Source organism: Netta rufina (genome assembly GCF_964035555.1).
Source record: "Netta rufina genome assembly, chromosome: 9".
Lineage (NCBI taxonomy): Eukaryota > Metazoa > Chordata > Aves > Anseriformes > Anatidae > Netta > Netta rufina.
The window spans coordinates 8691030-8704781 of NC_140132.1; the positions used below are offsets into that span (position 1 = coordinate 8691030).

General features: G+C 47.1%; 1 protein-coding gene across 2 annotated transcripts in view; it reads right to left on the reverse strand.

Moving 5' to 3' along the window:
* Nucleotides 1-687: 687 nt before the first annotated feature.
* ST6GAL1 (ST6 beta-galactoside alpha-2,6-sialyltransferase 1) overlaps nt 688-13752 on the reverse strand; it is a 40930-nt gene continuing 27865 nt past the window's right edge. For both annotated transcript variants that reach the window (XM_084291841.1, XM_084291840.1), the window contains 6 exons: nt 12939-13067; nt 11241-11922; nt 8006-8103; nt 4513-4614; nt 3270-3444; nt 688-1087 (listed from right to left, as the gene is read on the reverse strand). In XM_084291841.1, coding sequence (XP_084147967.1) covers nt 846-1087; nt 3270-3444; nt 4513-4614; nt 8006-8103; nt 11241-11871 — 1248 coding nt within the window. In that variant the 5' untranslated portion in view covers nt 11872-11922; nt 12939-13067 and the 3' untranslated portion in view covers nt 688-845. The remainder of the gene's footprint in view (nt 1088-3269; nt 3445-4512; nt 4615-8005; nt 8104-11240; nt 11923-12938; nt 13068-13752) is intronic.

A 13752-nucleotide genomic window follows, 5' to 3' on the forward strand; every position in this document is an offset into this window, starting at 1 on the left:
ACCAGCAGAGTTGGAAAGAAGTACCAGCTTCCAATGAGTTTCCCCATTTGTGCCTTTGAACATCAACCCCAAAATATTTTCAAATAAGGGTTCTTTTGTACCAAGCACAAAACTATATTGGAGAAGTAAATGTTAAAAAAATATGTTTAAAATTATTAAAAAAAATCAACAACTAAAAAGTCTAAATATATCTTGCACAAATCACTGAATCGTGAGTCGCCTCCCTCCTGATTTGCCAAAAATGCCACCTGAATGATTTCAAAAGTCTTACAGTTTGAAAGGAAGTTGCCATGGTTATTTAACTGTTTGTAAAATCAAATATTTTGAACCAAGATTTTAGCTTATCAATACCCAGCTTTGACAGTGTTTCCATAAATCAGCCCTGCTCCCAGGAGCTCTAGGATCATGGGAATGAGTTTTATGGTAAGTTCCTTCTTTCTCAATGGACCAGGTTTCCAGCTGTCATAATCCCTTTAAGCAACCTGAACTTTATCAGCATTTATCCAGGCTTGTGCAATCTCTGCTTAGAAAGCATCTCCTCTGTTTCCCACACACCATCAGCAGTTGAGATGAAGACAGGGATCTCCACCGGCTGCATGAGCCTTGCTCCACAAGGAGTAAATTTATTGCAGTGGCTCATGCAGATACCGTGTGGACGTACCACAACGTATTGCACTGCCTTACGGTTTGGAAAAGTTATGCAACGAAGTCCCAAGAGCAAGTATTGCAACATGGAAGAGCTGTCAAAACACACCAGTGCTTAGACTTAACAAATCTCACAACCCAGATTTAAAAAGTGCTTTAACAGTCAGGATAAAGTTCTAAACGCACTAAAAATTGATTTGCTAGCAATGCACGTTTCGGAAGCCAGGCAAAGTAACTTTCCCATACGTATAAATGTCCTCGTCTGTGCCCCGGTTTATATGCTTCACCAAGTTTTTCTCAAACAAGAGAGGGTGGTAAGCTCCCATGGTACAGGCACGGTCGTGAAACTTCTGGTAGTAGTGGCAAATGTCAGTCTGCCGCTTGGAAGGGAGAAATTCATACACATCCACTTCGTCACACAGCGTCATCATGATCAGAATGCCTGCGGAGGGAAAGAAACAAACATCCCCATTTCAAAGCAGAAAACTCACAAACCGCTTTGGTGAGACTGATGGCCAGGCATGAAGGATCCCACTCCAATGGGAAAGGTTTCCTTTCTCGGGGGTTCAGGTGAGAGGGAGAAAAATCTAGCCAGACGGAGCTGTTTTCTGCCCCATCCGATGGACCTGATTAGAGCAGACTGCTTATTAGGATGCCAGTCATGCCACAAGGACATTTTTTTAAGAGTGCTGCCATTTACCAAGATATTCACGGAACCGTGGGTGTCTGCCAGCTGTGTGCTTTGCTCAGCTGAACCAAACAGCCCATCTCAAACCTGCTTGGGTAAGCAGAGAGAATTCCTTCACCTTCTCCCATCTGCCTCTTTTTAACGCAGAGAATCCAGAAGTGACCCTGCTTGGAGATGGCTCCTGGATAAATGCACAGGCATGGAACAGGCCCACAATGCTTCCTCGGAACAGAGCAGTGCTGCCCTCCTGTGTCTTCTGACAGGCACACGAATGACTTGAGCCCACTGATGCCAGTGCTAGGCGCAGACATGATCTGGCTGAAATAAGCCATATTTACCAATGATAGGATAAGGGATATAAACTGAACCATAGGAGCTCTCATCACCATATAAGGAAGAACTTCTTTACGGTTCAGGGACAAAGCAGTGGAACGGGCTGCCCAGAGAGGTTGTGGAGTCTCCCTCTTTGGAGATATTCAAACCCTGCCTGGATGCCATCCTGTGTAACACGCTCCGGGTGACCCTGCTTGAGCAGGGGGTTGGACTAGGTGATCTCTGGAGCTCCCTTCCAACCTCAGCCATCCTGTGACTGGCTACTTTTCTGAGCTGAAAAAGTGCAAGAAATAGCACGAGTATACTAGGGAAATAGCAGCGATGTGTACTAGCACATGAAAGCCATGCAGTAGCGGAGACTTGAGACATTGGGAGCAATGATGAGAGGAACAAGGAGTTTACAAGACATTAGGAGAACCCATCTGTGAAAGCACTTATTAAGTTACATTTTAGAAATATTTTCATCCACCTTTCCAAATGACAATTTTCAGTTACTCTGACCCTTCCAAGAAACCTGGAGCTGCAAACTGGAGCATGTCTGTGCTCCCCTGTGCCCGGTGAAGTTACTTGTTTTACCAAGCAGACAACCTGGCCACAGCTAAGCCACAGAGGAATTTGCTGTCTGAAGTGGGACAGCACCTAACGTTAAAATGTTTTTGCCCCTGAAGCCACTGACTGTATTCTTACGCAACTGTCTTGCGCATATCCCGATAATGATGTAATAGGTACAGGACAAGGGCAAGGTTGTGGAAGAAAAATAGGCTTTAACTGGCAGAAATAAGAGTGACTCGTGTTTACACAGATTTCAAGCGTGCCTGCTCCTCGGCAAAGACAGGAGTAGAGGCAGGAGTGGCTGAAGTGCAGCAAGTTGATGTCCATGTGGGGAACAAGACCACGCTTCTGTGCTGTGACTTCAGCATAGCTGTGGGATCCTGAGAAGTTCACTTCTTTTTATTCAAATGGTTGTGAGATTTGCTCTCTGATAAGAAGGAAAAGCTTTGCAACAGCAGAATGTAAAGGGAGCCTCTTCAATGGAAGGCTGGATTTAGCATGCTAATAAACAAGACCTTAGCATGGCGAATAAGGGGGAAGCATCACTGACCTTTTCAGGGCAACAATTCAGCCTGACCACCCCCAGCACCCCATTAAGCCTTTAGCTATATATATATATTTTTTTTTTTTTTCCACAAATAAAATAGGTAACCACTTAGGCTTCATCTAGATAAATACATTAATTTGTCTGACAAGATCTGAGCCTGCATGAGCCACATCCTTCCTCTCAGCCCGCTGTGCAGTTGCACTGCTTTGACTCTAGGAGCTAGAAATCTTAGAGAACATCTCGATGTTGCTATCTACTCTCCTGTTTCCACATGGAACCAGGCCATGCTTAGAACTGCTGTTCCAGAAGTGTGCTGCAAACTGCTTATTTTAACACAACCAAGCTGATACTTTCAAGATAGGATGCTTAAATTCTGGCATAAAACAATCAGGCCTTTGAGCCTGATAAGCCTTTGAACAACATAAATCCAGAACTGTCTTTGAAAAGGGTATGCTGAAGAGTTTCTGCAAACTGAACATGAAGTTTAGAAGCCAGTTATCTCACCAAGCGTTCCCGAAGATGGGGGGTTAGGCTGAATATGCTCCAGAGAATTCTCCTGAATAATATCCCAGAGTTGCCACTGCATTTTTGGATTCAGGATATAGAAGGGCTGCTCTGGATGTCTAACACGATACAACTTGTAGGTTTCAAAAAACTTGTAGTCTGGTTTTCTGTACCACTGGAAAACAGAAGCAAGAAGTCAGATTTATTACTAGCACACTCTTTCACATAACGGATGGAAAACCCCAGTAGCTGATGAGGTTGAGAAATCTGCCTGAAGCGATACAGACCCCCTGCCCCTCTCCACACTGGAGTACAAAGCACCCCATGCTGCAGGCAAGTGTCCTCAGCACAGCTGTCTCAAACAGTATGAACCGATTTGCATCTTGATACTTCCACTTTCAATACAAATATTGAGGAATACTCTGCTTTCTTACAGTCATTTTGATAGATTTTTTTACGCTAAAAATATCCCATCCTGCTTTCACTGACTCATAACCAGGCTGTACATACACCCTTACATCTCCTCGAGAGGTGGGGCTAGGCAAAAAAATAAACATTGGTGAGAAAATAAGAAATGCAGTCCAGAGCAAAGAGGGGCAAAAAAACTCTCAGCTACAGACAGGGCTTAAAACAAAAGTAAAAAATGGATTATTCACTCCTATCTGCTTCACCTGGAGCCTCCACAGCTCATTGCTTATCAAACAGCCCCCTTTTGTGCTCAAAAAGCAAAGCGAATGCTAAAGGGATTGCAACACCCACAACTGAAAATCTAGCTAACACAGAGAGGTGACATTTGCTAAGATCTTCAGAGGGTTTTCAAATCCAATCATACTGCATCAAGTACCTCTTATGTCTGACTGGTGCCTCTAAATACCCAAGCATCTCTCAGCAGCAAACCTTACAGCAGCCAACAGAGAGAGATCATCCCTCCACAGGGGGGCTGCAACAGCTGTAGCCACTGGTGGGCTCCTGCTGCTGGCACCAGCCCATAAGAAAGTCAATGTAGTGACCTGTTACACCCAGCCTGAAGCCCTGCACAGGGACCAGGAACAGGCAAATGCTCCCCTCAGACCAGAGCTGCATGGGATGCTCTCGTAGGTATGGATACAGCCATGACAATGAAGGGGGGGGGGAACAAGAATGGCCTTAAAATGAGTGGTTGCCCACATCAGGGGGAAGCGAGTTAACAGTTGCACTTCAACACATTTGCATCTGATTTTATTTAGAGAAAACTCGGCCTTACCTCATGAATTTCTGCATGATATGGTGCTGGATCCCAGATAATTAAGATCCCAGTGTTATACAGCGCATCCCTCAGGAACTGCTGCTGCTCGACGGTGACAAGCTTGAACGACAACAACAAACACACCACGGTGACAAACAGACCGCTGCCGGCACCCACAGGTGGCTAAGCAGCGAGGCTTCCTCGAGCAGAGCCACAGCCACCCCACCACCGGTTACTGAGCGAGCCCCACGGGACGGAGGTGAGGACACATCTCCCTTGACAGCTCAGACACGACCAGCACAGCCCCCGACAGCCAGCGCTAGCACAGGTTTGCAGCAAAAAGCAAGCGGTGTCTGAGGACAGGGGCTGACCTGCTGCCCTCCCTACATGCAAGCATAACACACAGCCGCAGATCTTTACATCCCAGAGAAGCTATGTCATAAAAATCAGCTCCTATCTGTCTCCATGTTCTCCAAGGATCTTGTTAAGGTCTACTCAATTTATCCTTGAGCATCCAGGCTGCCTCCAGCAGCAGAACGTTTCCCTGACCATCCCCATTAACCAGCACATGTGGATGCTGCGGCCAGCCCGTCTGTTACTCGAAAAGCAACAAGGGCTGCCTTCCATCTGGTCTCAGCTCTGGTGGATTAGGCTTTGTCCTCGACCACGTGTGCTGCACGGCCTCCTTTCCTTGCAGCAGCAGCAGGATCTGGGTCACTGGGCAGCAGCACGCCTTGACACCGCAGCGCAGGGCTGTGGGCGCCCTGGCAGCAGCAGGGTTGGCAGGGGGAGTGCGGCAGCAGGCGCCTGCTGCCCTTCCTCCTAGCAAGGGTGGGATGCAGCCCCACGCAGGGCAGAAACAGGGCAAGGCACCTGGGTGGTTCATTTTCATTTCAGTGGTTCTATCTATTTATTTCCTAGCTAGATTTGTTATTTAGCCAGCTTGTTTAGCAAGTAACTTGTTAATACAGCACCTGTCTTCCTGGTACAATCGACCATATCAAAAACAAGCTCCTTCCCTCCAGCTATTGCAGCCACTGCCCCACAATCTAAGCATGCTCCCTCTTTCCCATCACCACCTTACTTCATTCCACTGATGTGCTATCTCCTTCCTTCTCCTCCCTGCAGACTTGTTAGTGCCAATGACAGCAAACGCAGCCAAGGCAGTGCTCTCCCTTGCAATGAGAAGCCAGCCACGAGCTGTAAACAAGGGCTGGGAGGAGCGAGGTGCTCTGCTCCCTGGCCATCTCTGCAGAAAGGAATCGTGTCCTACATAATGACATTGGCATTCCCCCCCCCAGAGTCCTCAGCCCGTATTTTTGTAAGATGCAAGTCCTTTCCCAGCACAAATTGATGCTTTGCATAAGACTGCAGGAAAACATGCCATTAAAGGAAGCAGTACTGATGAAACAGCGAAGGTCTGAGAAAATAAGCAAGGTAATATTAAAGGACTTCTTTATTTAGAACATCCATGAAGCTTGTTGACCTACAAGCCTATCCCCAGATCTGAAGATCCCAAATTTCTCCCCCACCACTGACATCAATCCATTAATCTTCCCCTTTTTAACAGATGTTCAGTACAAGATACCCGACCCTGCTTTTAAAACCACCCAGCCACAGATATGTCCTAGAGACTAGTGAGCAAACTACCAAGAGGGTACTGTTCCCCAATCAATTTGGTTTTGGTTATTGTAGAAAATATATTAACACAGTTACTAAACAACCTTAGAAACTCCCGAAGGGAGATGCCTCCCACGGAGGGACTTGCATCTTTTGCCCTGGGCAGCAGCTAGACCCACAGTACACTTCGAGGTAACTTCAGCCTCCAGAAATTGCAACAGTTTTGCTTGCCCCATAATTGAAGTTTTCTAAGCTGGTCTCTCCATTTAGAGGGAATGGTGGCAGGTGAAAAATGCCAACCATGGCTGCAGGCACATCTCCATGGAGTGTAATGATGTGGCTACACCTATATATTACACACCTCTACAGGCTGCCGCCCTCCTCCCTGTGCAGCTAAGCCTGGGATCACCCAGGTCATGCACAGGTTTTCACTGATTAATGACTTCTTATCACCATGAGGCAATGGTCACATTCTCCAGAAAGAGTCTTCTTAAGCAATAACGCTATCTGATATTGTAAAACATACACCCAAAGGAAACGATAAAACACCCAGAGGTCACACAGAGTTGAGGAAGGATGTCAGCAGCCAGATGTGTCTGCTAAAAAAAAGACTGGCTGAGCAAGGACATGCCCCACGTCTGAGACCTGTTTTAGCACAGGGGAACCGAGAGGCAGCAAGCAGCAGGACAGAGCACAGCCACCCGGGCAGACGGTGACCCGGCATTTGCGCAAGAAGCAAGAATATATTTGAAGACACCTAAAATGAACCAGGGCCCCACTGGCTGGCTGCAGAGCTGAGCGCTGGGACGAGAGCAGCAAGATGCCTCTTTGGTCCTGGAGCGCCAAGTGCCAGCCTCTCGCCTCTGCCCCGCTCAGCCCCTTAGGTCCCCATCACCTCTGTCCCCGCTCCTGGGTCAGGCAGTGCCCCCACCACACTGCTATGCTGCACCAGGTCCCTGGGCACAATTGTGTGTTTATTTCTCTCACCAGCACACTGTGATTTCCTCTTCTCTCTGCACGCCTACTCTTGAAAATTTCTCCCCAAAAGAAGTGGACAAACATTAGGTGCAGCAGTTCTATGGAAGCACAGTGCAAACACTCCTAAGGGCACCCAGAGCAACAACAGCCTCTGCTATGGGTCTCGTTCTGCTCCTCAACAGGGGTCTTACATACCCTGCTGCATCACTAAACATGGCTCTTAAACACTGGGCATCTGCTTCAAAGTCTTCTGAAGTCCAAAGAAAGATTTGCAGAGACAGCCTCATACTGAACAGCTCTCAAAGCATCACGGAGAACTGCACTCCATCAGGGATGCCCTGCATTACAAGGCACCTTCTGTTGTGCTCTACCATGTCCTGGGACCCCAGCTCACACCAGGCTGTGTGCAGCTACAGCTTTAAAGGTGTGTCCTTTGCCACGTATCTTCAGTCATTTAACAACATCACTAATGCATTAGCTGCATTATCTCTGGGCAGAAAAGTATTGTTTTTTTGTTGTTGTTGTTTTGTTTTAAACCATACAGACTCCCTTTGTTCTTCATACCCATCTCTGGGGCATGCACGACTGTGGCTTCATGCAGGTTGGTCTTTTCTTAGCTACAGTGACACTTGTGCCTCACATTCCCAATTCCCAACAGCAAGGGTGCAGCTGGGCTTTGGAAGAGCCAAGCTGAAAACCAAATTACCTTGGTCTTACAGTAGAATGCAAGCAGGCATTTGCTAGCACCTGGTAATTTAACTGCAGTAACCTCAGAAGGTATCTGAGCAATGCGGAGAGGACTTGCCAGCGTCCCCTGTTAGAAGGAAAGCCGCTCCCTGCCATGCAGCTCCCAAGCAGAGAAGCACACAGTCGTGGCACTCTCGGTCCATCTGGGCACGTTCATCAGACCCACCTGGGAGTTAACGAGACGAATCGTTGTCTTTTGCCCCACGTCTTCCTGAAATCCTTTGACAGGAGCCCCATTAAACCGCAAGACGGCATCATGGCTGTCTGAAAGGAAAACAGAGTGAAGCCAGTGAGCCGGCAGCTGCTCCTGCAGCTACAGGGGAGATGCACAGTAGGTTGTTCACCCACACTTCTCATGATATTTGGCTAGTTGCTGGAGAGTTTCCCTGTAACTATTACAAGTACCAGCCCAGATGCTGTGAAAGAAGTGCTAGCCTAGCTCCATGATCAATGCACTTTTAGAAATCCCCTTTTTCAAAGCACAATTCACTTGCAGGTTCAGAGAGCAGCTGCAGTATTTGCACTGCACAGGACAGTGTAGGGTGTCTCTCCATTCCCCTCTTCTTCCTTTCTAACACTACAGGGACACAGACTGATGCACAACTGATTTACCATGTGGCTGGCTGCAAAATAAAGACTTAGGAAATAACTGTGAGGCACTGTCCTCTCTCGCAGCCTGGAGGTTTACCCGCCTGAAAAATGTGTCTAATGATCACAGAGGCAAATGAAGCTGGCTTCAGTCGGCCAGGGTACCTCCCACGTTGCAGAAATAAAACCATCATTGTGTATTTAACAGGCCCAGCTTGCTAAACGCTTTGGGATTCACTGCATTCTCCTCTGCTGGCATCACCCCCTGGGGCAGCACAGTGCTCTGGCTGCAGGCACACGACCACTGCAACCTGGCAATTCGTAACCTTTGCCTGCACCAAGAAGCCAGTAAGGCGAGAGCTGCCTGTCTACCAGGAGCTCCTGTTCCCATCCACCAGACCTCCCTACACCAACTGCTGCTCATTTGCTGTCCTAATGTGATTGCACAGAGCAGGCATTTCCTGGTCACTGAAGGAATGATACCTGATCAGCCCCCTGTGCTCCTCCAAACATCTAGAAAAATGCCTCATTTTAAGTAGGTCAGATTTAGTTTCTTTTTGGCACCTTCCTCCAACCAAACCATAGCTTTTCCTACACCAACACGTGTCAGGGAAAACTACACACACACTCCTGCATCCTTCACTACTCACACTGCCCAGCTGAAGGGGCTGCAGTGAGAGCAGGCTCCGAGCACCCAAAACTGCGCAGAACCATTAGCAGAGATGATCACCTAAGCGAAAGGGGTCAGGTCTGGGACTGAAGCAGGAGGCACACTCGCCTGGGGCACCAGCAGGGCTAATGGCACATTACAGCGACCTCTCCAGAATTCATCCCCGGTGACTTGGAACAGCCTGGTGCTGCAGTATGGGGGCAGAGGAGGAGACTGACTGCAGACACAGTGACATTGCTTTCCACATCCAGCACGCTCGCAGCACTGCGACCGAGGTACAACATGCCGCTGCAATGCCCTCGGCTCCCGAGGGGTCTCGTTAGGGAGAAAGGAGCTGTTGTATTGACATGCAGGAGCCTAACATGGACACCACTGGAAACAAGCCAGCTGGGTCAGAGGAGAGTGTTAAACAAGAGATCAGGTCACCTCTGTAGAAACGTTCAGGGACTGAACTTCAGGAGGAACCTAAACAAGCCCAGGGAGGTGTTCAAAGAAAAAGCCATGTCTGACTTCCCAGGCATTGACCTACCTGGCCTCAAATGTTCTTTATTAGGTGGAAACAATTCCATCAACCACCTGTCAACCACGATTTGTATCAGGAGGCAACGCTACCTTGGTTAACACTGACAATGCCTTTTTCATTGCTTCCTTCAGCACATTTTAACACACTTCAGACTGTTCAGCCCCTTCCTAGCAGCTTGGGACCACAATTCTGAAGGCTTTCCCTAGGTTGTTCATCAATAATGCATCAAAGGGCTATCCGTCTCCTTCTTTCAAAGGATGAAGGCTACTTCCAGCTTAGTACAGGCCAAGGGGACCCGATCCAGCTGATAGCCTATGAACACACTGATGCTTGCAAACAATCTCTACAGGAGAGACAACCACAGGCTTTAAAACTCCTGCAGTCAGTTTAGCACAGTGTGAATCTCAACTGAGCCTCAAACAATAAGGAGTGAAGAAAGCTGAGTGACCTGCAGGCACAAGCGAATTTTCTGTCGAGCACAAAACGCAGAGCTGAAGGCTGGAGAGCTGGTTTCCCTGCATGCTGCCTTCTGTAAGCTTTAGCATCAAAACACACCTCTTTGTAATCCACGCTATAAGACTGATGCTTCAGCATTTATGAATTATTGTATTAACTTCAGATAAACATGGCCTCCTACTTCCTAACGTATCAAGAAGACAGCACAGCACAGACCATCATCTGGCAGGCCACCCAAACGCAGCCACTGCCTTGTGGCTCAGTGAGGCAGCGTCACTCCTCAAAAGCCATGAGCAACAATCAGTCACTGAGGCTGGAAGGGACCTCTGAAGACTGCCTATATCCAGCCTCTCTGCCCAACACTAGGTCAACTAGAGCAGATTGATCAGGGCTGTGTCTTTATTTCCCCCTTTTGTGTTGTTTCTTTTTCTTTTTTTACTTCCTTCTCTGCAGATGTCTTTCTGAATAAAAAAGCTCCTGACTGTTGAGTGTGAAATGAGCACACTGGCATTACTCAACACATCCCACACTCCCTCAAGAAACAAACACTTGAGGTGCCAAGACTTCCTGGTATCCATAGTAGTTCTGCCCTCTGGTGATGTTGACATGATCATGAAAATTAAAAGGCCTAGCCAAAACGGAACTGCCTGCACATAAGTCATGTCCTCTCAACAAAACCCAGCCCCTTGCGGCTTATCCATTTGGGGAAATGTTTCTACTTACTGCTTTCCTTCTGAAGAAGCAGTATTACACCATAATCAAATCTTCACAAGATTCCAGAGTTGAGACTGCATCTGTTTTGTATTAAAATCGTTTCTATTTCTACCACTGAGAGGTGGCTGCTGCCATCAGTGATTGCTCATGCCAGCAGATATGGCCAAGGCTTGTCCCAGGTCTAATGCTCACAGGCACCATCAGCTAGCATCGTAATGCAGCCTATACTGTGCAGTGTAAACACTCAGAGAAGCATCTCTCATCATCATTCCCATCTTCTCCTATGCTGTAATGTTCACTGACTATAGCAGAACTGTAAGGAAAATATTTCAATTTATTTTAAATACCCCCTTGACTACAGCAGAGTAAGAACATGCCACTAGGTCCTGTCTGTTCAATGCAAGTTATAGAACAGTATCGATGACTTTATCCTTGTAGAAAAATACCAACCTATCTCTGGTCCCAAATGAGATGATTTCAGAGACCCTGCTGAGGACACGACAGCACAGCGACCCAGACGGCCCACCGTTTCATTGAGGCTTTTCTCCGGCAGGTATCGCAGCCATGCGGATGTGTTAAATGGACTGTCTGATCCACGTATCATGGACACATTCACCCTGTCCCGTAGCTGGCACAGCAGCTGCTCTGGGCTGAGTTTAACGGCGTTCCTCTTCCCACTGTAGGTCACGTTGTACTTGTTCATGGACAGGTAGTTTTTTCTGACCTTCTGCAGCCTGGGTATAAGATTTTGCGATGAGCTGTCCTTATCCCATACCTTCATATAGTCTGATGCTTTCTTGGACTTTTCCACCAGTCCAGAGATGCCGCCTTTTACTTTATTTTCGTTACTGAGCAAAGTTTTAGGCATCTGACCCATTCCGGCAGCTGCTTCATGGACAAGGTCCTGTGATTTAAGTAGGTTCCACTTTTCTGAAGTCCTGTGAATCTGTGAATCATCGTTCTCAGTCTTGAAAGGAACATAGTAGCTTTGTCTTGTCTCTTTCCAAAGGCAAACTGTCAGAGCTATCAGTATCACCACAAGACCACACATAACTTTTTTCAACACATTGATGTGAACCATAGTGTACGTTGCATCCAAGTGGGACAACTACCACAGGGCAGGAAGCTGGTCCTGGAGAGAGGAACACACCTCGGTCAGGGGGTGTGCACACGCATGCCTATGTGTAAAGTTATAAGCAGAAGTGTGCAGGCAGTAAGAGGGGAGAGAGAGAACAGAGGGGCAATTTTAACATTTCAGTCTCTGTAAAGCTCTCATTTCAAAGTCCACCACCTCAAAAATCAAATGAACGGACTTGCATTGGCTTCCCTTCCCATCCCAGTCAGTCAATATCCAAATCCCACCAGGAGCATTTCCAAAACTGAGCTTCCACTTGACCACAGGCCCGAACACTAACAAAACATATATAAGGAGACACATCACAGTGGAAAAAACCTGCGAGTTCACTAACACCAGCAATTTCACCAGCCCAACACTGACACATCTGGTGACTACATAGGAAACTTCTGCAAATCTGCAGTGGGCTGAGTGTACTCTCAGTGCGAGACCTCACTAAACAGCTGCAGGGAACCGATTAATCCACAGCACGTTTGGGTTTATAAATGTCCTCTGATAGACGTTATTCTATCTATGTCAGCCCTATGGAAAGTAAAGCCAAACCCTGTTGTACAGCACTACCTGTCCTCTTATGTGCTACCTCATCTAAGCAGCCACCTCCAGCTCCCATCCTATGTAATAAAAGGGGGCACGTCAGTGGCAGGAGAACTTAGCCCAGGTAGCACAAAGGGCCAGTGTAGGAACCGTGCTGAGGCACAAACACCTTGAGAGTTACACACGTCCAACAGAAAATTTCTGGCATGGAAAAACACTGCCAACAGAAAACATGTCAGACGGCCTTCGGGCGTTTCTGCCTTCATGTGTTTCTGCCTTCATGCCTCTTCTACAAAGCCACATTTTCCAGTGAAACCATTTCACACAAACTGCCTCCCGGCACGCCCAGGGAGGCAGGCATGCATGCAGACCATGCCTCAAGTCAAGGCACTAGTGCCAACTCCCTCCTTGGACAAGTTGCTGAAAGCAAGCCATGCTAAGCTGTGACTTATTAGAAGCCACCAACTACCAAATACTACCTGTTGGACAAAACAGTAGGTCTTCAGCTCAAGTCATTGTTGGCTGTTGGCAGATTTTTGGCCAGGAGTCAAAGCAGGATATACCAAAACACAACGGTTGTGTGACACACGGAAGAGTTCAAGAAACACCTGAAAGAAAGAAAAAAAAAAAGAAAAAAACTATTATGGAAGAACCTCATGGCTCTGGAGATCAACACAAATTCCTCAGCTAAGCACAGCAGTCCCATAAAAACTGTTACCCAAGCATGGAATGCTCAGCGGAGAAAATATTACTAACACACTGGCTTTTTAAAAGCTTAAACACCCACTCAGAATGAGTGGTTCAAACTTTGCTCACCACTCATCTTCCCTATTAGTCGGAAATCTAGCCTCAGCCAAAGTGGGAGCCTGCTCATAGGCTATCTGCTCCCACCAGGCTGACAGCCTTCTCGACGGATGCTGCTTCCAGGTGTGGATACGCAATGAACATTGCACAGGGACAAAAAAATAATATTAAAAAAAAAAAAAAGAAAAAGGTAACTTTTCCTGGGGAAATATCTTGCTGCCTGCTGTGATTCATGCACTCCTCAAAAGCAATGGCATAGAAGACTCTCTGCTTTTTCAAATCAAGTAAGAGCAAGTAGTGTGAAAGATTACTTTACTGCATAATACTTTATCCACAGGTCCTCACAGAACACTGTCCAGAAGAATGTATTTTAGACTTCACAGCTTCACTCCACTGAGGAAACACAGCAAGAGAAGATTTCACACAGTGTGATGCATTTCAAGAAGTAAATTGCTTCTGCAGGAACACTGAGTCAGTAGAATACCCTGT